The sequence below is a fragment of the Danio aesculapii genome, chromosome 13, assembly GCF_903798145.1.
Source record: "Danio aesculapii chromosome 13, fDanAes4.1, whole genome shotgun sequence".
Classification (NCBI taxonomy): Eukaryota; Metazoa; Chordata; class Actinopteri; order Cypriniformes; family Danionidae; genus Danio; species Danio aesculapii.
In genome coordinates, this window is record NC_079447.1 from 14,535,718 (window position 1) to 14,558,889 (window position 23,172).

Consider the following 23,172-nt stretch of genomic DNA (forward strand, 5'->3'; position numbering starts at 1 on the left):
ATGACCACAGTCTACCATCTTCTGATGGCTACCTCCAGCAGGATAGCAGGCCATGTCATAAAGCGTGAATCATCTCAAACTGGTTTCAACATGACAATGAGTTCCCTGTACTCAAATGGCCTCAACCGTCACCAGATCTCAATCCAATATAGCACCTTTGGGATGTGGTGGAATGGGAGATTGGCATCATGGATGTGCAGCCGAAAAATCTGCAGCAACTCCGTGATGCTATCATGTCAATATAGACCAAAATCTCTAAGGAATATTTCTACCACTTTGTTGAATCTATTCCACAAAGGATTAAGGCAGTTCTAAAGGCAAAAGTGTGTCCAACCCAGTCCTAGTAAGGTGTACCTAATAAAGTGGTCGATGAGTGTATGTATATAATGTATTTTTGGCTCACCAATATACTTTTTTGTCTTATTTGTTCAAATTCTCTTTCATTTCACCTAGAAGTGCAACTCTACTTCAATTGCAGATCAGCCATGATAATGAAAAATCTGTTCAAATTCGAAAAATCAGTTGGCGATTAAAAGGCATTCGCAAATCATTTCTAAAGGCTGCACAACTACATGGAAAAATGTCTGTAAATTAGCAGCTTTCCATATTATGTGATTCATGTTTTTATAAATTTTTTTTTTTCATTTTGGGACATTGATTTTTCTTCCAAAAACCTTTAACCTTCGAAAAAAGTGAAAAAAAAAATTGACATTTTAGATAGTTTAATGTGATATATTTTCTGTGTTGGTGTTTGTACAAAAACCTGGGAATAAACTGGTAGCACTTTTTCTGTTATTTTGCAGACATATTTTTCTATATATAATTTCTTATACATTATATTATTTCAAACCACTAAAATGTCCATAAAAGTAACTTTGTTCAACTGTAGAGTTGAATTTTCAACATCGAAAGTCGACAGAGCAGATATCATGGTCTCATTATTCAATTCAGAACCACTAAATACTGAATCACTAAATACGGAAACATTTAATTAACAAATATTATTTTGCAATGTATGTTATACACGTCTTCTTATAAGATCTGGTATCATGTCTTTCTGTGAGTCCAAGTAATTTGTAAAAGCTATTATTATCCTTCTTGTTAAAGGTCACATCTCTCTGTTCGATATGAAAAAGCAGAGTATTGTTTTTGCATTCTGTTTGCGCTGGTTTGATGGTAATATGGTCTCTGTCACCATCTCTTCCTGTGAAGATCACTGAATGCCAGTCTCTCTGGATGCAGCACTGTATTACCATCAGTATTCCTGCGATGCTCCTGTCAGAGTATGTTTGGCCCCGAGAGGTCAGTGCTTCTAACAGCCCAATACAATTGAAAATTATTGCCTGTGCTGATTTGTAATCCAACAGGCCCCACACAGGCCAAGAGGCTTCGCAGACTGCTAATTTTCAATCTGGTGACAATCAGTTCCAGGTTCGCCGCTGAATAAGTAGACGCCTCCTTCATATAAACCGCCTGTGACAGTTGGCCACGTTTTGGAGTTTAAGCGCGTATCTCCAAATGAATAGAGGAAATTTTTGAAGAAACCTGCTTGACCTTGTTTAGTGTTCTGCAATTGGCTATCAGCCTGGATAAAAGATTTCCTGTAAATGAGCATCTTGGTTTAAACTTTCAGAATGCTAAAAGACTATCCAAAGAATATTTTAGGTTGCTTTTGAGAGTTTTTTTTTTTGGCTTGTCCTTCATGTTGTAAAGGCAATTTGTGTACAGTATTGCACTTGCTGGTGGGTTTTAAAGTGGTGGGGCAGTAATGCGAAGTGCATATTTTTATTCTTATCTCTTCTTATTAATAATTCAGTTTAAATTGTGTATTTTAAAATTGATTTATTTATTATTGTTTGAGCGGTGAAGTTGTCTGTATAGTCTTTTTACACTGTGTGAATAAATGTCTGGTTGACATATTATTGTTAACAAACAATCAAAACAAACTATCTTTAAAGCATTCTTTATACAGTTGAAGTCTAAATTATCACCCTGTGAATAATTTCTCTTTTTCAATATTTGCCAGCAAAGAATTTTTCGCAGTAATTCCTATCATATTTTTTCTTCTGTAGAAAGTCAGATTTGTTTTATTTGGCTATTTAAATATTTATTAAATAATAAATATGTAATATATATATTTTATATAAGGTCAATATTATTAAGCCCCTTAAGCAATATATTTTTCAGTTGTCAACATAAACACTGCTACTGTATACAATGATTTTCCTAATTACCCACTTGCCTAGTTAACCTAGTTAAGCCTTTAAATGTCACTTTAAGCTGAATACCTAGTATCTTGAAAAATATCTAGTAAATTATTATACACTGTTATCATGACAAAGATAAAAATTTGTTATTAGACATGAGTATTATTATGTTTAGAAATGTATTGAAAAAAAATGATTTTCGTCAAAACAGAAATTGGGGAAAATATACAGGGGGGGCTAATATTTCAGCAGGGCTATTAATTCTGATTTATAAAATAAACTCCAGCCAGAGGAGTTTGGTGGAGTTTACATGATTTGGTAGTCACAGAAATCAACATGGACAATCTGTAAACTACTTAGACAACTTTTCATAATAGTGTAGCAAGTGTGTGTTTTAATCATTCAAGAGTTTGGGATAAATGTGATTTAGCCATATTTGTTTTATAGAAATAAATGCCTTTTGTGTGGAAGCAGAAATGCCTTTTTGTTACAACATGTGTCACTTTAAAAGCAGATGAGACACTGGCTTTTTCCAAAGAGGGTGGAGCCTTTACAGCTCTTGCCTTTGTTACTCCACCAACAACAAACAAAATATCTGTGCGTTTTAAAGCTTTTAAACAGTTAATATACTGTTTTCTGGCTTACCTGGTAAGATGTGTAACTGCACAAACAGTCAGATTCTTTTTAAAATTGTATTTATTTATGTATTAATTTTATTAAGAGTGCAAAACATACAACATGCAGTTAACACAACACAGAACATACAACATATGGCAAACAGAACACAATTGGCAATAAAACAGAAATGAAAAAGGAATGTGTATAAACAGCAATGACAATCATAATAATATTCATAGTATTAAAATAGTACTTAGCATTAACAACAACAACAACAACAACAACAACAACAACAATAACAATAATAATAATAATATAATAATAATAATAAGGAATAGTATTTTTCACAGTAATTCCTATTATTTTTCTTCTAAAGAAGTCAGATTTGTTTTTAGTTTGGCTAAAATAAAAGCAGTTTAAATTTTTAAAGCCATTTTAGGGTCAATATTATTAGGCACCTTAAGTAATAAGGTTAAACAGGTTAATGATGATAAAAGTGACATTCTGTGACTTCAATAATATTAGAGTAATAAGACTATCAAGGTAATTAATTAAATTAAATCAGAATCTAAAATATAGCAATTTGTGTTAAAAAGCATATAAGGGCTCCTTTTAAAAGATTTGATCAGTAGTGGTTAAAAGTCAGTGTGAACCGGAAGTAGTTTTGACTTTTTATTTCAATATGATGCATTTCCAACTGAAACAGTATATGAGTAGCGCGGGGTTTTTTTGTGCTCTCCTCTCATCTCTACCTTGCAGCAGTTAGGTGCAGTTAAATGGGGCGTGGCTAAGGCATATTTCATCAAACTGACATCATTTGAGAAAGGACTGCCATTCCGGAGTGGGAAAGCAAATGGTTTGATTTCAGTGAATTAACCTGGCATGAACGAATTGTCCACCTTATCACTAACAAGTGCGCTAGCCAAATAAACATTGTAAATTTTGATTTAATCTAAATTAAAATGTATATATATATATATATATAATATATATATATATATATATATATAATATATATATATATATATATATAATATATATATATATATATATATATATTATATATATACACTGTAAGTTTCACACTTACAGGTTACTATGTCACACAGTATATTGTACAGTGATGTGATACATGATGACTTATGACATGACCATTATTGACCCTATATTGTATATGGGGCCATGTGGGTTGTGACAGATTTGCCGGAATGAAAGGTTACTAGAACATGTCGACACACGTAAAGTACAGTGAGACTGAGATGTTCTCATATCTTAGCTCTTTATCAGTCTTTTTTCCTCCCTAGGCCTTTCCTGACCTCATTTTCACATCAGTGTAATGTGTTTGTGGATTCCGGGAAATGTAAAGGTTTGGAGGACGATGCCCTTGTGACAGGACCACTTATTGTATTGGGACAGCAAAAGACGAGTGTCTGTCAGGACCTTACCTTTAGTGTCCTGTTCAGGTTGACATGACTTTTGTTGGTTTTGTGTGCATTTCTGGTGGTGCTACCCTCAACGTTTGACCCTTTATGTCAGTTCTGTCTTTAGTGTTGTGGAATTGATGTATAGAAAATTTCAGGATGGCCAGCATAGCTAAAAAAAGACATTTAAATTCATTTTTGGCCTTGCGTCATGTGCGTCTTGTCTTTTCATCCTTTGTGTATTGTTTGGTTTTGGTTTAGACAATTATGGGTTAGTTTGTGTTTTTAATAATTCCCTGTAGCCCCTTTATATGTATATGCAGCACTTTGATGTTTTGAAATAAATTTGAGTTGAGAATTGAGGTGACAAAATATTATGGTTAATTCTTCATTAAATGGGCAGTTCAAATTCGAAAAAAACATTGAGTAAATCTGGGAAAAAAAGTTTCTACAAAACATGAATTTTAATAAGAAAAATACGTTATAGCCCCAAATCAGATTATATTCATTTCTAAAGGATCATTTTACTCCAAAGACAAAAATAATGAATGCTGAAAATGCCGTCCCATAAATCACGTTTTCGAATATATTATGTTATTTTGGTTAATTATGGTTTTGGCCAACTTATGAGTGATGCATTAAAACTAATTACTTAATACGGTGTCTAAAACCAGTTCATTAAAATGAGCATTACCAAAGAAACTCAAATTTTTTGCTAATGATGAGATTTGAACTCAATCCTATTAAAATATCTAAACGTTGGCTTGTTTATAAATAGCAACACATAGTGACAGTGTAAAAATTAGGCTGATGAAGGTGGCATATATTTATAGCGAAACAATAAAAACAACCAAGGAATCAATAAAAGGCACTACAAAGGAATAGTTCACCCAAAAATAAAAGTGCATCTACGTAAGTGCGGCTGTAGCCTTTTCACACTGTCAGTGTTTGGGATTGACAACTGCAATTACTTCTTGCACAGCAGCTTACAATAGAGGCTTGAATAGGGTCTGTATGACTGCAACTACAGTCCGGTTTGTATTGTAGTTATGATTATCACCTCTAAGCATAGCGATAGTGAGTAAATATTCAAGTCTTGGCAAATCTTAATTTGCTGATAGATATCAGTAAAAAGGAAGCATTTGAGACCAAAAGTAACAACAGAGGACCAGTGGTCCAATATGATTCCATTGACAGGTAAATTTAGGTGAAAAACGAGGAATAATGGAATTGACTCTTATGTGGTTCCTGCTAAGGACTGGCTACTGTTTTAAATCACCAAGTGAATATATAGGAGCCCATTTATGGCACTGAATAAAAAAAAAAGTCTATTGTGAGTTCATTCATTCATTCATTCATTTTCCTTCGGCTTAGTCCCTTTATTCATCGGGGTTACTACAGCAAAAATGAACCGTCAACTTATTTCAGCATATGTTTTTCACTGCGGATACCCTTCAGCTGCAACCCAGTACTGGGAAACATCCATACACACTCATTACATACACACACACATACACTACATCAATTAGTTAATTCAATTCACCTATACCACACTTTGGCTGTGGGGATACCGGAGCACCTAAAGGAAATCACACGATCACGGGTGAAGAAAATGCAAACTCCACATAGAAATGCCAACTGGCCCAGCCGGGACTCGAATATCAGCGACCTTCTTGCTGTGAGGCGACGGTGCTAACCCCTGAACCACCGTGTCATTGTGAAGTTTTTATCTCACAATTCATTAATTCAATTAGATTTTATTGAATTGTATTATATGAACCCACATTTTATGTAGTTATCAAGAATAATTGCAAGATAGCAAGAAAAAAAAGTCTGAAATATAAAAAAAGTCTGAAGACTTTTTTGCTCACAATTTTGAATTCTACCTCATCATTGTGACACAAAAACTTGTTAGGTAAAAACATTCAGAATGTAAAAAACCCTCCAGTGTCTGCAGCTAGCTCATTGAAACTCTCACATGGTGGCTCACTGAAGCTAAGCAGGGCTGTGCCTGGTCAGTAGCTGTATGGGAGACCACATTGGAAAGCTAGATTGCTGCCGGAAGTGGTGTTAGTGAGACCAGCAGGGGCGCTCAACCTGTGGTCTGTGTGGGTCCTAATACCCCAGTATATTGATGGGGACCCTGTACTGCTCAGATGAGATGTTAAAAATCATTAAAATTCCAGGATGTCCTTCGAAAAAGACTAGGGGTTTAACCCCGGTACCTGGCCCAAATTTGCCCACTGGCCTCTGGTCCATTCATGACCTCCTAACTATCCCCACATATAATTAGCTTCATCCTCTGTTCTCCTCTCTACCAATTCAGCTGGTGTGGTTTGGTGCTGTATGGCGCAATATGGCTGCCGTCACGTCGTCCAGGCGGATGCTGCACACTGGTGGGTGGATGAGGAGACCCCCCCCCCAAAAAATGTGTAAATCGCTTTGAGTGTCCGGAAAAGTGCTAAATAAATGTAAGGAATTATTATTCATAAATGATTTTTTTTTTTACCACACAATTCTATGAAACTAACAAAAAAGCCACAAAAAAAAAGGAATTATGGGATGTAAACTTACAATTCAAAGTTAAAAAGAAAGTCAGAAATCTAATGAATTTCACAACTACCTTTTATTTGTTATTCCGTGGCAGAAACGAGCTTCTATGGAATATGACGTTATTAAAACAGAAAAAGGTTAACATTTTCAATGACTGTATAAATAAATCTGTCAAATGTACGGTAAAAAAACAGCAGCTGTGGTTGCCAGTGCTTTACCATTAAAATTACGGTACAAACCGTAAAAGTAATTTTTCATTTTTACAGTAAACTACTGTATTTAATAATTTATAGAGGTCATATGTCTATATTTTGAATTACCAACATCTACACATCTTTTGTTACACAGTTAGACACGTTAACACACCCATATGCAGGGGGTGATGAGAAAGTTACATAATGAACCAATGCTCATCACCAAATAACTTTTCCCACAAGCAGAAAAGTGTATCAATATATAGAAGGTGCTCAGTGTCATTCACACAGCTACTAAACACCAGTATGGTAACACGCATAAAATTAAAATCATGAAATAAACATGTTTATCAACATTAGATGTAACATAAATCTCTAATGTACATAACTGATGGGGTAAACGACTAAAAAGATCCATAGTAAGGTCAACAAAATGCATAAAAAGTGATGTGCCATACAGGGAATTCTGGGAAAGTCAATTTACGGTTATTCGCCGTATATATTAAGGAAACATACCGTTAACCAGGTTATGGATTTGTACTGTAGCATTTTTACAGTTTTTTTACAGTGTAACAGTGAACTAATAATGACTTGTGTGAACGCTACCTTTAAGAACATGTCAAATTAAAGGTGTCTTGGTGTTATTACTCTGTTAGTGGCCATTAAGTTGTTTACAGTAGATTAGAGTTGTGAAGGAGAGAGAAATTAAATGAACCATCTCTCCCCAGAAGACACACTTGTACATTAAGTTTTCAAATAGCACCCGTGTCATTTTAGCTTTAAGGAACATGTAACAATTCTGAACCCTATTAAACTAATAACCATCAAAACAACCATACCCAGGAGATGAGTCTAAAGTCTCAAGTGTGTTTTTCTGAGTCGAACTGGGGTGTCTCACGTTGAATTCATCCACTGTCCGTCGTCTCTCACACCTGAGGGGGAAACGCCTGAGCGCTAAAAAAGGAGCCAGAACTTAGAGGTTGGTCGTTTAATTATTTAAGTCCCTCTTCTCTTTGTCAGGGGGGATTAATATGCTAAACTTTTCTCCCCAGTCAGGTGCTTTCCCATTAGATCTGCTTAGATTGAAATGGATGATCTGCAGTAATGCAGCACGGCCTATTCCCTCGCTGTGTTAATATTCATGTTGTTATGATTAATATTACCCACTGCCTTGGGTGCCATGAGCTCTCAGACTGGGGATGGAGGAGAGAGGTTTTGGTTTTAGTTTGATGCCTGTAAGTGCATTGTTATTAGCGATAAAGCCAAACTGTTGAAATGAATGCATTTCTGCTTTGTTTTACAATACATGTTATCTATATTGGATCTGCAATAATAGCATAATTTAAAGCAAAGTGAGATGAATTCTTCCACCTTAGATCAGTGGTCCCAACCTTTTTATCACCACGGATCGGTCAACACTTGACAATTTTTTGTTCATAGGTTGCTAGGCGACCATCAAACCGTTTTCTCAGAGGATGACAAGCTGACAAAAACATTGCTGTCACTATGATTCAGGGTTTCCGCGGGGTCTTAAAAAGTCTAAAATTTAAAAAATCGCAGTTTTAGGCCTTATATGTCTTAAATTTGCTGTTCTAGGTCTTAAATATTTTTTCACAGGTGTCTGATTTTTCCAATGGTCATGTAACAACTACATCTAATGCTCATTTAAATATAATTTTTTTATTGTTGTTGCTTGGTTTTCGTGGTGTTGAAGTTTCACTATTCCAAATGTAATTTGCGGTATTACAACTACAAATGAGTCCAACATGCAATAGCCAATCAGCTTTCGTTATTGAACTCAGTGTGCGTGGCGAATGTGACGTCATTATTTCGGCTGGCGGAGCTCACAAAATTTTTTGAGACTCGGGTGAACAGCAAAAGTGGAGACCTGGGTAGTTTTAAATATTACAGAATATGTTTTTCCACCATTCATAGGTTTTACACTAATGTATATATTACAATTTGAATTTAAAACAATTTACAAGTTACAAACTAAAATTAAGTAACAAATGATGTCTTTGATAACTGGAAAGGAATATTTGAACCTACCAGTATACAATATACTGACTTATATGGTAGCTTTAATGGTGATAATATTCAGGAATGTTGGACCATTATTGCCTTTTTAGCTTATAAGTAGAGGACAGAAACTAGCCAGACAGTAATGTGTCAATTCTTGAGTGGGCAAAACAAATAAAACATCAGTATTTTTAGTAGTGTACTTTTTTTGTCTTCTATTCTTGCCATAATAAAAAAAATATAATTGTAGAGCAACCCATGTTCTGTTGTCTCTAATATTTAACGTTAATATGTAGAACTGTCCAAGATATGAACAAAAGCAGGTGGTGCATCAAAGTTGATGCACATCTTGAATGGTTATAAAAATCTTTAGAATCATTATAATAAATTATAAAAAATAATAAAAAAACATTAGTTTAAAAAATCTTCAATGATATTAATGATGTGACGTAGTTCTGGAAACGTACTACTTCTCTGTTTATCTGTCTGACTTTACAGTGGGTTTCTTTTGACCCCTAATGTGCCTAATGGTCTTAAAAGGTCTTAAAAAGTCTTCAATTTGACATTATGATATCTGTGTGATACATATTTTTAAAATATTTTTTATATACCATAATTATGCCGTTGAACTGTTGTATAAACACTATATCACACTCGTAGCAGTGCAATATGGCTGTATATTGTCTCTGGTGGGACTTTAAGACACTCGAGCTGTGGCCTCGAGCCAACTTACGCCTCCCACCAGTGCCAATAAACAGCCATATCGCACTGCTACGAGTGTGATATTCTATATATGTATATAATTATACTATTGTCAACATTTCATTTAGGTTGTCAGCAATAGGCAACTTTTATTTATTATCTACTTATATTTTCTTTTTTTTTTCTTTCCAGTACGTTTTTGAATACAGGTATAAACTTATAGTACACAATAACAGTAAGTTACACTCTGAATATTTATGAGATTGTGGACATCATTCATATTCAGAGGTGTGTTTGTCAGTGTTGTTGTGGTAATCACAAACACAAACTGTAGAGATGAGGATTTAAATCTAGCGTAACTTACTGTATACACAATACACAACAGTACCCTTCTATTACATTAAACATGTGCATCGACTTGTGTGTATTTTTGGCACATTATTGTATTTTTACAGATAACTGTGATAGTTCTGGGAATCACTATTGGTGCCAATTAATCAGCAAAACCGATACATCATTCGACCTTTTACCTAGAGCAGTGTTTCTCAACCCTTGTTCCTGGAGGACCACCAGCACTGCATGTTTTGGATGTCTCCTTTGTCTGTCACACCCATTACAGGGCTTTCAGTCTCTGCTAATGAGTTGAAGATCTGAATCAGGTGTGTTTGGTTAAAGAGACATGCAAAGTATGCAGAGCTTGGGGTCCTCCAGGAACATGGTTGAGAAAGCACTAACCTAGAGAGCCATCAGCTGTCTAAAGGTCTAAATTAATAGTAAACAAACCACACCAATTGATCTTCAAAACCAAGAAATCTGTACCATTCCATGTTATACAGCTAATTGATTGATCATCTTCATGTTTTTGCACATCACAGAACTCATCAGCCCCGTGTGCTACAAGCATGTGTGAAGCTTACCATGTTCTTTACTATCGATATTTTGAGCTTGCGCTTTAATTAGCATGCGGCCATGTGCTGTGCTTTAGCTGTTAGACAGTTTGCACGCTGAAAAACTATCTCCGAGAAGTTGCCAGTGGTTAGTCGAAAGCATTTACACTTCAACAAAAAGTGGTGAGGCGTAATCCAAGATGAGTGTTTCATGCAGCCTTTCTAAAACAATAGAACACACCAAAGCAGTCATATTCTCACCAGGAGCTGTAATTGCTGTCATTGAAACGTTGACATTTCAACTTTCACATTTACTGGCCCTCGTTTTCCACAGCATGTTGTGTATTTAACCAGTGTGCTTTCAGTACTTTAGTGCACTATAGGCGACCGGAATTAACAGGGATGCTAAATGTGGTTTGTGAGGCGAATTGTATTTCTTTTCCTTTTGCTTGCTTTTATTTGTCTTAATTAGAACTCTTTGGAAGTATTTGAGGGATTTAAATTTGTAAAAGACAGACCTATTGTGTGAGATATTCTACAGTTGAAGACAAATTGTTAGCCCTCCTGTGAAATTTTTTTATAATTTTTTTCCATATATTTCCCATATATGTGCAGAGGGTTGGGGGTGTAGGGGGTATTTGAGAACCGAATAACTGTAAGCTACCATGGACTGGGTTTCTGGTGACCGCAGCGATTGGATACTATAGAAAAGATGATGACCGGGAGAGTGTTGTTTGAGACTGTACCAAAAAGATGAGGGGGGAAGGATGAAATTACGGGAGTTTTCCGGGAGAAACAACAAAATGGGAGGGTGGCGGAAGAAAAAAAGAGTCAACTTTGGTTACTTATCAGCAATAATGTACAGTATAGAATATAAAGTCATAGTGCAGTGGAAAAATAATTAATATTGTGTATGACTCACATGAGCTTGGAGGACTGCATCCAGACATCTCTGCAATGACTCAAATAACTTATTAATAAAGTCATCTGGAATGGCAAAGAAAGTGTTCTTGCAGGACTCCCAGATTCATCAAAATTTTTGGATTCATTTTCAATGCCTCCTCCTTCATCTTACCCCAGACATGCTCAATAATGTCCATGTATGGTGACTAGGTGGCCAAACCTGGAGCACCTTGACCTTCAATTGCTTGCTGGAACTTTGATGTACAAAATGGCAAAATGGGGAGGGGTGGCGGGAGATGGGTGTGAAATACGGGAGACTTCCCAAAAAAAAAAACGGTAGTGTTGATAGTATGACATAGGCTCATTCTGAAAACGTCCCCCCTATATCAATGTCTGGAGATCGCGAATTATGTAGCCAGAAGTATGTACAGTTGCATTTCGTCTTTAAAACAAAAAAAAGCAAAAACTGCAAAAAAACGTACCTCCTGAGACGTATTTGGCGCTCTCCAGAAATGTATATAATGGTACGTTTTCAGAATGAGCTTGGATTGCTAGTATCTTGCAAAGAAACTAGTTAAATATTATGTATTGTCATCATAGAAAATACAAAAGTAACTATTATCAGAAATTAGTTATTAAAACTATGATGTTTATAAAATGTGTTGGAAAAATATTGGATAACAAAAAATTAAATATACTAATAACCTTGCTTGCAACTGTATATGCTAAAGTGACCACCAAAGTCATAATTGACTGATTACGTTTTTGTGTGTGTGTGTGTTGTGATTCACATTCTGAATCATGCTAATGAATCACGTTATCACCTCAAGAAAGCATTCAGCCAAGCGTGTCTCGGTTGGGAGTTATTTCGGGTTACGGGGACCTGTCTTCCAGAGACATCCATTAGCTGTAGATAACCCCCCCTCCAGCTTAAAATAGCTTTGTAGCCCGCGTAAGTGTCTGCTCCTCACCTCCTTCCCATGAATTCATAATGGCTGGCGGTGTTATCGTATCGCATATTAGAGGTGCTTCGCTTGCTCACAATCTGCCAAACAAAGGTGATGTGCAGGCATTTACCATGAGTGCTGGAGAAAAGTGGAGGAATATAGAAAACGCATATTCAGTGGGTGCTTTAATTTTTTACCTTAGGGCACGATAGTGGAAATATCAAATCATAACGTCCTCCCCAGTACAGAAGGACCTTTTATTGAATCTCACAAGAATTAAAATAAAATGTAAATATAGTTAGGATATTCATCTCCCACATTTGCTCTATCTATCTATCTATCTATCTATCTATCTATCTATCTATCTATCTATCTATCTATCTATCTATCTATCTATCTATCTATCTATCTATCTATCTATCTATCTATCTATCTATCTATCTATCTATCTATCTATCTATCTGTCTATCTGTCTTCTATCTGTCTGTCTGTCTGTCTGTCTGTCTGGTCTGCTGTCTGTCGGTCTGTCTTCGTGAGTTTGTTCAATTGTTTATTAGTCTGTTTGTTTGTTAGTCTGTTTGTTCAATTGTTTGTTAGACTGTTTGTTCAATTGTTCTTTAGTTTGTTTGTTCAATTGTTCGTTAGTCTGTTTGTTCATTTGTTTGCTAGTTTGTTTGTTCAATTGTTTATTAGTCTGTTCAATTGTTTGTTAGTCTGTTTGTCAATTGTTTGTTAGTCTGTTCAATTGTTTGTTAGTCTGTTTGTGCAATTGTTCGTTGTTTGTTTGTTCATTGTTCATTAGTCTGTTTGTTCAATTGTTCGTTAGTTTGTTTGTTCAATTGTTTATTAGTCTGTTTGTTCAATTGTTTGTTAGTTTGTTTGTTCAATTGTTCATTAGTTTGTTTGTTCAATTGTTCGTTAGTTTGTTTGTTCAATTGTTCGTTAGTTTGTTATTTGTTCAATTGTTTGTTAGTTTGTTTGTTAGTTGGTTTCTTCAATTGTTTGTTTGTTTTCCTTCATCCATTCATTCTATAGTCCATCCATCCATCCATCCATCCATCCATCCATCCATCCATCCATCCATCCATCCATCCATTCCTCAGTTCTACTTGTCTGTTCGTTATATAGTTCTCTTTTCCATCTTTTCATTCATTCTATGATTGTATTTACCATCCATCCATCTGTTCTATAGTTCTGGTTTCCATCTGTCATTCCGTCCATCCGTCCGTTCTATATTTCTATATTTTCGTCCATCTTTTCTTGCAATAGTTGTATTTTCCATCAATCTGTCAATCCGTTCATTCTATAGTTCTATTTTCCATCCATCCATCCGTCTGTCTGTCTGTCCGTCCGATAGTTCTACTTTCTGTCAGTCCATTTGTTCTGTAATTCTACTTTCTGTCAGTCCATTTGTTCTGTAATTCTACTTTCCGTCCGTCCGTTTGTTCTATAATTCTGCTTTCCGTCCGTCCGTTTGTTCTATAATTCTACTTTCTGTCCGTCCATTTGTTCCATAATTCTACTTTCCATCCGTTCATTCGTTCTATAATTCTTATTACCATCCATCCGTCCATCCGTCCACTCTATAGTTATAGTTTCCATCCTTCCATTCATTCTGTAGTTCTAATTTTCATTCATCCGTTCGTTTAATAGTTGTATTTTCCATCAATCCATTTGTCTGTTCATTCTATAGATCTATTTTTCAGTCCGTCCGTCCGTCCATCCATCCATTCATCCATCCATCCTTCATTCTATCATATAATATTGTCTTGTTGACTTCTCTCTGTCTATATATGTTCTGTTGTTCTATCAATCTGTTGTTCTGTCATTCCATTTGTCGTTTTATTTGTTAAACTGTTGTAATAATAATAATAATAATAATAATAATAATAATAATAATAATATGGTTTATATATATAGCACCTTTCAAACAACCAAGGCCACTTTACATAATGTAAATAGAAACAAGAAAACATGAAAAATACAAGAGTATACAAATAGCTTACAACATAAACAATAAGAAAGAGAAAAATGCAAGTGAACAACATGAACAACTAATCAGTGCACAGAGATACAATAATATGCACTATATGAATGAGTCATAAAGTAAAGCATACATTTCAAGTACTCAGTCAGTTAAGAAACAGGTTAAATAAGTGAGTTTTGAGAGCAGTTTTAAAAGTCTGAAGTGAGAAAATAACTCTGAGACCTTGTGGAAGTTAATTCCAGAACCTGGCAAAGGCTTTCCACCACTGGTTAGCCCGAATTTGGGTACTGCAAGCTAATTTTCAGACCTACATCTCAAAGTGTGAGCAGGAACGAAGGGGAGAATTAATTCTGAAAGGTATAGGGTGCTAATCCATGATGTTGGATTGGTTTTAAAACTAAAGCCAAAATCTTAAACTGAATATGATAAGTGATAGTAATGTTCATTTCATTGATCTGCTTTGTTATCTGTTAATGTATTTTTTTTTGCTGTTGCTTATTAATGTTAGAAAAAAATCCATTGATTAAAAACATAGTATTTCTATTAGTATCACACCATGACAAGGTCAAAGTATTATTTCACAGTAGAAGGTGACATGAATGATTGTTCAGAACTGAATCCCTGCGAATGGGTTCCATACAAAGATGCTTTCCTTAGCCACACCGCTAATTAGCCAAACAGACACTCCTGACAGATACAATTTAAATTGTTATTGTATTTCTAATTGCAACAGATTGATTCCGGGTGCCTTGGATTGCTCCAGAGTGTGATGCATGCGTTTTACCGTGAGAATACAAAGTCTGGTGTTTCTATCATGGAACGAAAGAGTTTGAACCCTTTGAAATCTTTACACAGATGCTCCAAACAATGAGAAATGCTTTAATCACTGTTAAGAAGTATAACTATAGTTGACAATGAATCAAATGCTTGGAATGCGCAGGTAAATTGTAGTGCTAGCGTGAGAGTTTATCAGTATATGAGCAGCTCTGTTCCAAGTCATGGACCGAATCCCTCACAGTAATCCCGAAAAAGTGCAGCAATCCAAAAATTAAGGTTTGAAAAAGCACAAGAACAGCTGGCAAAATCAGCCGCGGGGCTCATGAAACAATAACAATAACCATTTTCATCCCATTATGTTTTTATTTTGAAATGTTGTGGCTGCTCTGTGTTTTTTTCTCTCATCTCCTGCTGTTAAAAAAATAAATGTGTGTTTTTGCTCGACAGAAAAGCTCTCGGCCATCTTTCTCACATGTTTATCTTTTGAAATCGAGGCATTTATCATGCAAACACTCACATGTGCATGTTTGACTGATGTGTGCGGAGCATGTTCGGGAGGGAATGAGCTTTTTGTCCTGCGTGACCATGGACAGAATGATGGATCATTTTTTGGCGCTCATAGAAGGTCGTTGTTGGCCATTCTGATTTCAGTGTTGGAGATAGTCTGTATCACTTTAGACCTTCAAAGAAATTTTATTGCAAGTGTAATTTCATTTTTTGATTTGTACTCGAGTCCCATTCGTTAACATGGAGAATGTGGGGTTTATGAGTTGAGTGCTATATCTTTAGTTCATTTATGCTTGTGTTAATGTGCACTACACAGAAAGTTGATTACCTTAACTTACTCCCATATATCGATTAAATTATTGAAACAATTAAATGAAAACTATTGTTTCAAATAGTCGTACACTAATCAAACTTTACATGTTAAAGATCATGTGGAGGTTTTATTGCTTTTTAGTAGTCTACAAAGTGTAAAGACACTGATTTACTGTTGATTTGTGTTCCATTTAGCAATCGAACATTGATTCTGCTCCCAAAAATAAACACAATCTACTTACATCAGTCTTAATGGCCCTTTTTATAGCATCAAATTACTGGCTAAAACATACTCGTCAAAAAAATGAACACCTGAACCAATATCAGTGTGATTACTAGGGCCGTTAACTCAGTAGTTCTCAAACTGGGGGTCGCAACCCCTGGAGGGGTCGCAGAATAATTTCAAAGGGTCGCGAGAGTGATTTAAAAATTGTGTAATTTTCAGTGATTATAATAAATATTTTCAGTATTACAAATGAAAAGCTAATATTTTCAGATTTTTAAAAATATATTACTGATTCATAAAGTATTTAGGACACATTCAGGCAGAATGCAATCTTTGCACTTGAAACGCAGCGCTTAGGAACAGTTATTAAAACTTGTCGTGTCAACTTGCCGCAGTAAACAAAGCCTTCAAACGGCTTGCCCCCGCCTTCGCGCTCTTCTTATTGGCCCACTGCTAAAAGAACTGAACACGAATGATTGGTTGAATCATCTGTCAGTCACTCAGTCAACGCCTCCTGTCTCAGATGACAAGGAGCTACAACCGCGAAAATGTAAAGCCTCTGAAGATGAGAATGAAAAACAACACTGACAGAAAAATGTTAATTTCAAGCACCGTTAATGTATAGTAAGTATAGTTAAAATATTGTGAATTTTATTGTTTGTATATGCTTTGGTAGGGGGATCGCGAGTTCTTGATGATCTTACATTGGGGGTCGCTGGTTTAAAAGTTTGAGAACCACTGCCTTAACTGACCAAACCATCTTTCAGGATACTTAATTGCAAGTATAATTAATTTTTGATTTGGAATCAAGTCCCATTTGTTAACATGGAGAAAGCTGGATATGAGTTGAGTGCTATATCTTTAGTTAATTTATGCTTGTGTCAATGTGTACTACACAGAAAAGTTGATTACCTTTACTAACTCCCATATATCGACGAAATGATTAAATGAAAAATGATTGTTTTAGATAGTCTTACACTAATCAACTTTACATGTTAAAGATCATGTGGATGTTTATTGGTTTCTAGGAGTCTAGAAAATGTAAAGACCACTGAATTTACTGTTCATTCGTATTCCATTTAGCAATTGAACATTGATTCTGCTCCCAAAAATAAACAAATCTACTTACATCAGTCTTAATGGCCTTCTTTATAGCATCAAATTACTGGCTAAAAAATACTTGTCACAAAAATTGAAAACCCGAACCTATATCAGTGTGATAACAAGTGCCGTAATTGACCAAAACCATCTTTCAGGAAATTTTAATTGCAAATTTAATTCATTTTTTTGATTTGGTCCCATTTGTTAACATGAAGAAGCTGGGTATAAGTTGAGTGCTTAAGTTAATTTAGGCTTGTGTCATGTGCACTATACAAAAAGTTGATTTAAAAATTTATGAAACCCATTAAAAGAACTGATGTGAAAAAAAATATCAATTATATTTGATGAATTGATGATATCTCCTATTTTTTGTCAGAATAACACTTAATATCTCAAAATAATGAGTTTATAAGATTGAAATGAGTCTTGAAATGATGATCTGATAATACATAGTATTTATGATAATACAGTGATAAAAGTAGTGAGTTAATATCTTCAAATAATGATTTAATGATGTTAAAATGAGTTGTGTTGAAATTACTATCTTAATTACATTACTATCTAAATTATTAGTTAATATCTTGATTATAGCAAGTTAATTGTTGAGCTATCAAGTTAATGACTTATTAAAGTATGTCAGAATAACGAGTTCATATCTTAAACTTGTTTCTATTTAGAGAAAAGACGTTGTGAGATATGTTTACGTCTTTTATACTCCAGATTTGTGTGTGTGTCCAGGTACCGTTTTTTAATCTACTCCAATCATGTATACAAACAGATCTGCAGGTAACACGTTTTCCGAACAAAAGACCAATTGTATTATTCAAATTGCTTGTATATCAACTGAGTAACCTACATTAGAAGCGAAGATGACAATTTGCAGGGTCACAAAAGTGTGTGTGATCCACTTCAAAGCTAAAATAGGCCAAGCTGACGATTTGAATTCATTGCATGACAGGGAAAGAGAGGAATCAACAAAATCTCTTTCTCTGCCTGTCACAGTCTGTTACATAAACTCCTGCAATATCAGTGATCTTTGCTCCTTTAATTTGATTATTTCAGCTTGTCTGCGCTTTTGGGCTCACCCCTCATCATGTGGGAGTTTTATTAGTTTCTAGGAGTCTAGGAAGTGACACTGATTTTACTGTTGATTTGTGATCCTTTTAGGCATGGTAAAATAACATCGAAATCGAACATTGATTCTGCTCTCGAATCAAACAACAATCCTTATGTCAATCACAACTGTTTATCATAATGACCTGCCATGTTTTTATAAAATCAAATTACTGGCTAAAAACATATTTCTCACAAAAACGAATGCCTGATTTTTATATCAGCATTATAACAAGTGCCTTAATTGACCAAATCCATCTTTTGGGAAGTTTTATTGCTAGTGTATTTCATTTTTTGTCCAAAGTCCCATTTGTTAACATAGAGAAGGTGGTGTTTATGAGTTTAGTGCTTTATGTTTAATTAATGAATGCTTGTACTAATGTGTACTATACAAAACGTTGATTCAGATATTTAATGAAACCCTTTAATAGAGCTTATACAGAATAATCTAAATTACACTTGATGAGTTGATGACTTTTTTGTTTCAATGTCTCAAAGAAAAAATGAGTTATTATATTGAGTTAATATCTTGCAATTATGACTTAATATATTGAAATAATGAGTTATGTCAGGATTACTAGTTATTATCTTGAAATAGAAAGTTATTGTTGAAATATTGAGTTAACGACTTAAGGAGTTGGGTCAAAATAATGAGTTAATATCCCAAAGTAGCATGTCAAAATAACAACAAGAAATAACTCATAACAAGGTAAAAATAACAAATAAATTTTCTCTTTTTTCCACACAACTACCAAGTTTTATTTGCTTATTTGTTTATTTATTTATTTAATTATTTATTTTATCAGTGCTTCTTTGCCATATTGTAAAAGGAAAAATAAAGCCTTCAATAGAAAAGGTTATTGATTTAAGGTTATTAAATGTATACTTTTAAGCTGATTTTTATGTTTAAGATTTTTTAGAAATAACAAATTTTTATAGAAAAAAGATCTATACTATTTCATATAACTACTTATTCTATGGACTTATGATTTTTGTATATGAAAAAAATTATTAATTGATTAAAAAAAACAGCAGAAGAAAAAACTTTTATAAAAACACGTTTATAAATAAATACATGAATGATGAAGTACAGAAAAATCTGTATAGAGATTAATTTCAGCGTATCAATTAGACCTTTTTAATCTAATGCAACCTTGAGAGTTTTGACTGTTTGACACACCTCATTTATTCACAAAGGAGTATTTATTTATTTATTTAATCAGTGATTCTGTACCTTTTCCATATTGTAAATATAAAATTTTCTGTTGAATGCCTTGTTTTTCCTAATAAATGTGTGATGTAATAATAAAAGTTTTAAAGCTATTTCAGCCTTTTATACCTTTTTAATCTCATGCAATCTTGACTTTGATCAAAATTCTGGCTAACCAGTGGTGGAAAGGCTTTGCCAGGTTCTGGAATTAACTTCCACAAGTTCTCAGAGTTATTTCCTCACTTCAGACTAAAACTGCTCTCAAAACTCACTTATTTAACATGTTTCTTATCTGACTGAATGCTTTAAATGTATGCTTTACTTTATAACTCATTCATATAGTGCATATTATTGTATCTCTGTGCACTGATTAGTTGTTCATGTTGATCTTTGACTTTTTGACACACCACATTTATTCCCAAAGAAGTATTTATTTATTTATTTATTTATTTATTTATTATATTATTTATTTATTCATTTATTTATTTATTTATTTATTTATTTATTTATTTATTTCAGTGATTCTGTACCGTTGGCATATTGTAAAAGGAAAAGCCTTCAATAGAAAATGTAATTATTAAATGTCTGATGTTATGTTGGTTTCTTAAAAACCAAACAAAACAAATTTAGAAATAATACATTTTAATAGAAAAACATTTGTACCATTTCCTATAAATACTTATTTTATGTTGTTAGGATTTTGGATGTGAAAAGATAATTACAAAAACATAAATACATAAAATGATAAAATGCAGAAAATGTTGTATAGGAAAATGTAAAATATGGAAAATGAATTCGAGAACAAACATAAAACTGATTGCACTGGTCATTTATTATTCTTTTAAAAACTGTAATAATAAAAGTTTTAAAGCTATTTCAGCGTATTAGACCTTTTTAATCTCATGCAACCTTGACATCTTTGACTTTTTGACACCACATTATGATGAAAAAAACCCATCATAAAAGAGGCATAGGTCATCATTTGTACAAATTGCATTTTTAATACAATCATTTAACTGGACACACACAAAAAATTGAGTGCCACATCAGTGACCCTGTGACACCTGAACACCTCCTTTTTAATCCACTGTGTTTAATTGGTATGAACTCCATGTGTCTAACTCCATCTTTTCTCTTCCACAGCTCTCTACTCCATCATTCTGTTCTGCGTCTTCCTCTGGATCCCCTTTGTCTATTTCTACTACGAGGAGAAAGATGAAGACAACAACAACAAGTGCTTGGTAAACCTGACACTTCTTCCTTTCCATCTCCTACACCCGTGCGCTCTAAAAAAGATCAGCCTCACACAGATAATTCACTCGCAGAATGAAAAACTAGAGTCATGTTAAGCTATTTGTAGTCAATAAATAGTGTGTGCTGTACTAGTATGTAAAGCAAGGCACGCTGTCTGCGGTTGAAAAAGTTAGCATTAATCATATCAACAGAAAATGCCCTTGAGGTATTGCTAAGTGATATTTGCCTGATTACAGTTATGGCAGTTCATTTATAACAACCCAGGCGAGTTCACCCAGACTCCATCTGCAAGTCGTTTTGACTGCAGCGAGGTGATAAACTGATCAAAAACACACCCTACGCGCTATAATGCAGCTCATTTCAAATGTCAGATATTATTCTCTAAAGACGTCACACAGTGATGTGCAGCAGTACATGCTGATCAGCTTTTTCTTCCGTCTTCTGGAAGTTTGGATCTCTTTCGAAACTTTACACTCCTCCTCCTTCCTTTGAAACAGTCTGAAGTGGCTTCATTCCAAAAACTTTTGAGCATCCTACGTAGGCAGCTGTTTTTGTCTTTGGTGTTGTCCTGAAAGGTAGGCCGGATGATTATGGTGCTTTGCATAAATTCTTTATGGATAATGCAATCTTATAATGCATTGTCACAGACTTTTGTTTAGAAGCTCCATGTAATATGATGGATGAAGCAAGAGAATGCTATGTTTGTGCTATACCATGTTATGATATACTCTCATTGGCCACTTTATTAGGTACACATCTCCAACTGCTTGTTAACAAATTTATAATCGGCCAATCACATGGCAACAACTCAATACATTTAGGCATGTAGACATGGTCAAGACGATCTGCTGCAGTTCAAACCGAGCATCAGAATGGGGAAGAAAGGTGATTTAAGGGACTTTGAACGTGGCATGGTTGTTGGTGCCGGATGGGCTGGTCTGAGTATTTCAGAAACTGCTGATCTACTGGGATTTTCATGCACCACCCTCTCTAGGGTTTACGGAGAATGGTCTGAAAAAGAGAAAATATCCAGTGAGCGGCAGTTTTGTGGGCGCAAATACCTTGTTGAGGTCAGAGGAGAATGACCAGACTGGTTCGAGCTGATAGAAAGGCAACAGTAACTCCAATAACCACTTGTTACAACCGAGGTATGCAAAAGAGCAGTTAGGTACATTAGGGACTTTGGGCCCATTAGTACCAATTAAGCATCGTGTCAACGCCACAGCCCACCTGAGTATTGTTGCTGACCATGTCCATCCCTTTATGACCAAAGTCTACCCATCTTCTGGTGGCTACTTCGAGCAGGATAACACACCCTGTCATAAAGCATGAATCATCTCAGACTGGTTTCTTGAACATGACAATGAGGTCACTGTACTCAAATGGCCTCCACAGTCACCAGAAGTCAATCCAATAGAGCACCTTTGGGATGTGGTGGAATCAGAGATTTCAATCATGGATGTGCAGCCGACAAATCTGTAGCAACTGTGTTATGCTATCATGGGCCAAAATCTCTGAGGAATATTTCTAGTACCTTGTTGAATCTATGCCACGAAGAATTAAGGCAGTTCTGAATCCAAAAGGGGATCAAACCTGATACTAGTAAGGTGTACCTAATAAAGTGGCCAATGGAATATAATATAATATAATATAATCTGCATATCGGTTATGGAGTATTCTGTATCAGCCATTATTTCTATTATTTCAGTTCATCCCAATTACATATTAAGCATTCACTGGTTTACTCGACCTTTTTGTGCATCATATATTGTACTTTTAGTTTTGCATAGTTTACTTTAATAATTACATACATTAGAGTATTAACCAGCTAAAGCCAAACTAAAAACTCTGCTGTTATCATAGTCCCGGATGGGCTTCATGTTATGACTGCTCTTTATGTCTTAAATGTAGAATGTTCCAAATCAGTCAATTTTATGTAGGGATAGGCTCCACAATTTTAGCTGATAATGTTTTTTCATTGTCCTAATAAGGGAAAAAATGGCAGAAAAATGGTATGCTATGCCTCAACTGTTATTAGAGACTCTCTTGGGCTTTATATGATGACTGCTCTTTGTAAATTCCATGTAGAATGGTACAAATCAGTCACTTTTAAGTAGGGATGCATACAATTTAGGGTTGGGCCGATAGACGATGCCATCGTCCATCGCCGATGGCCGACAGACACCACGATGCTGAGCCGGCATCGCGATCCTTCGCCCGGCCTTGTTGCAAAT

The 23,172-nt window shown here is 34.8% G+C and overlaps 1 protein-coding gene across 1 annotated transcript in view; it reads left to right on the top strand.

Moving 5' to 3' along the window:
• The window catches only part of lmbrd1 (LMBR1 domain containing 1), a 221,227-nt gene that overhangs the window by 38,343 nt on the left and 159,712 nt on the right, over positions 1-23,172 (top strand). Inside the window, exon 4 of the mRNA XM_056471443.1 lies at positions 20,828-20,925. Within this exon, the coding sequence (XP_056327418.1) occupies positions 20,828-20,925 (98 nt within the window). The remainder of the gene's footprint in view (positions 1-20,827; positions 20,926-23,172) is intronic.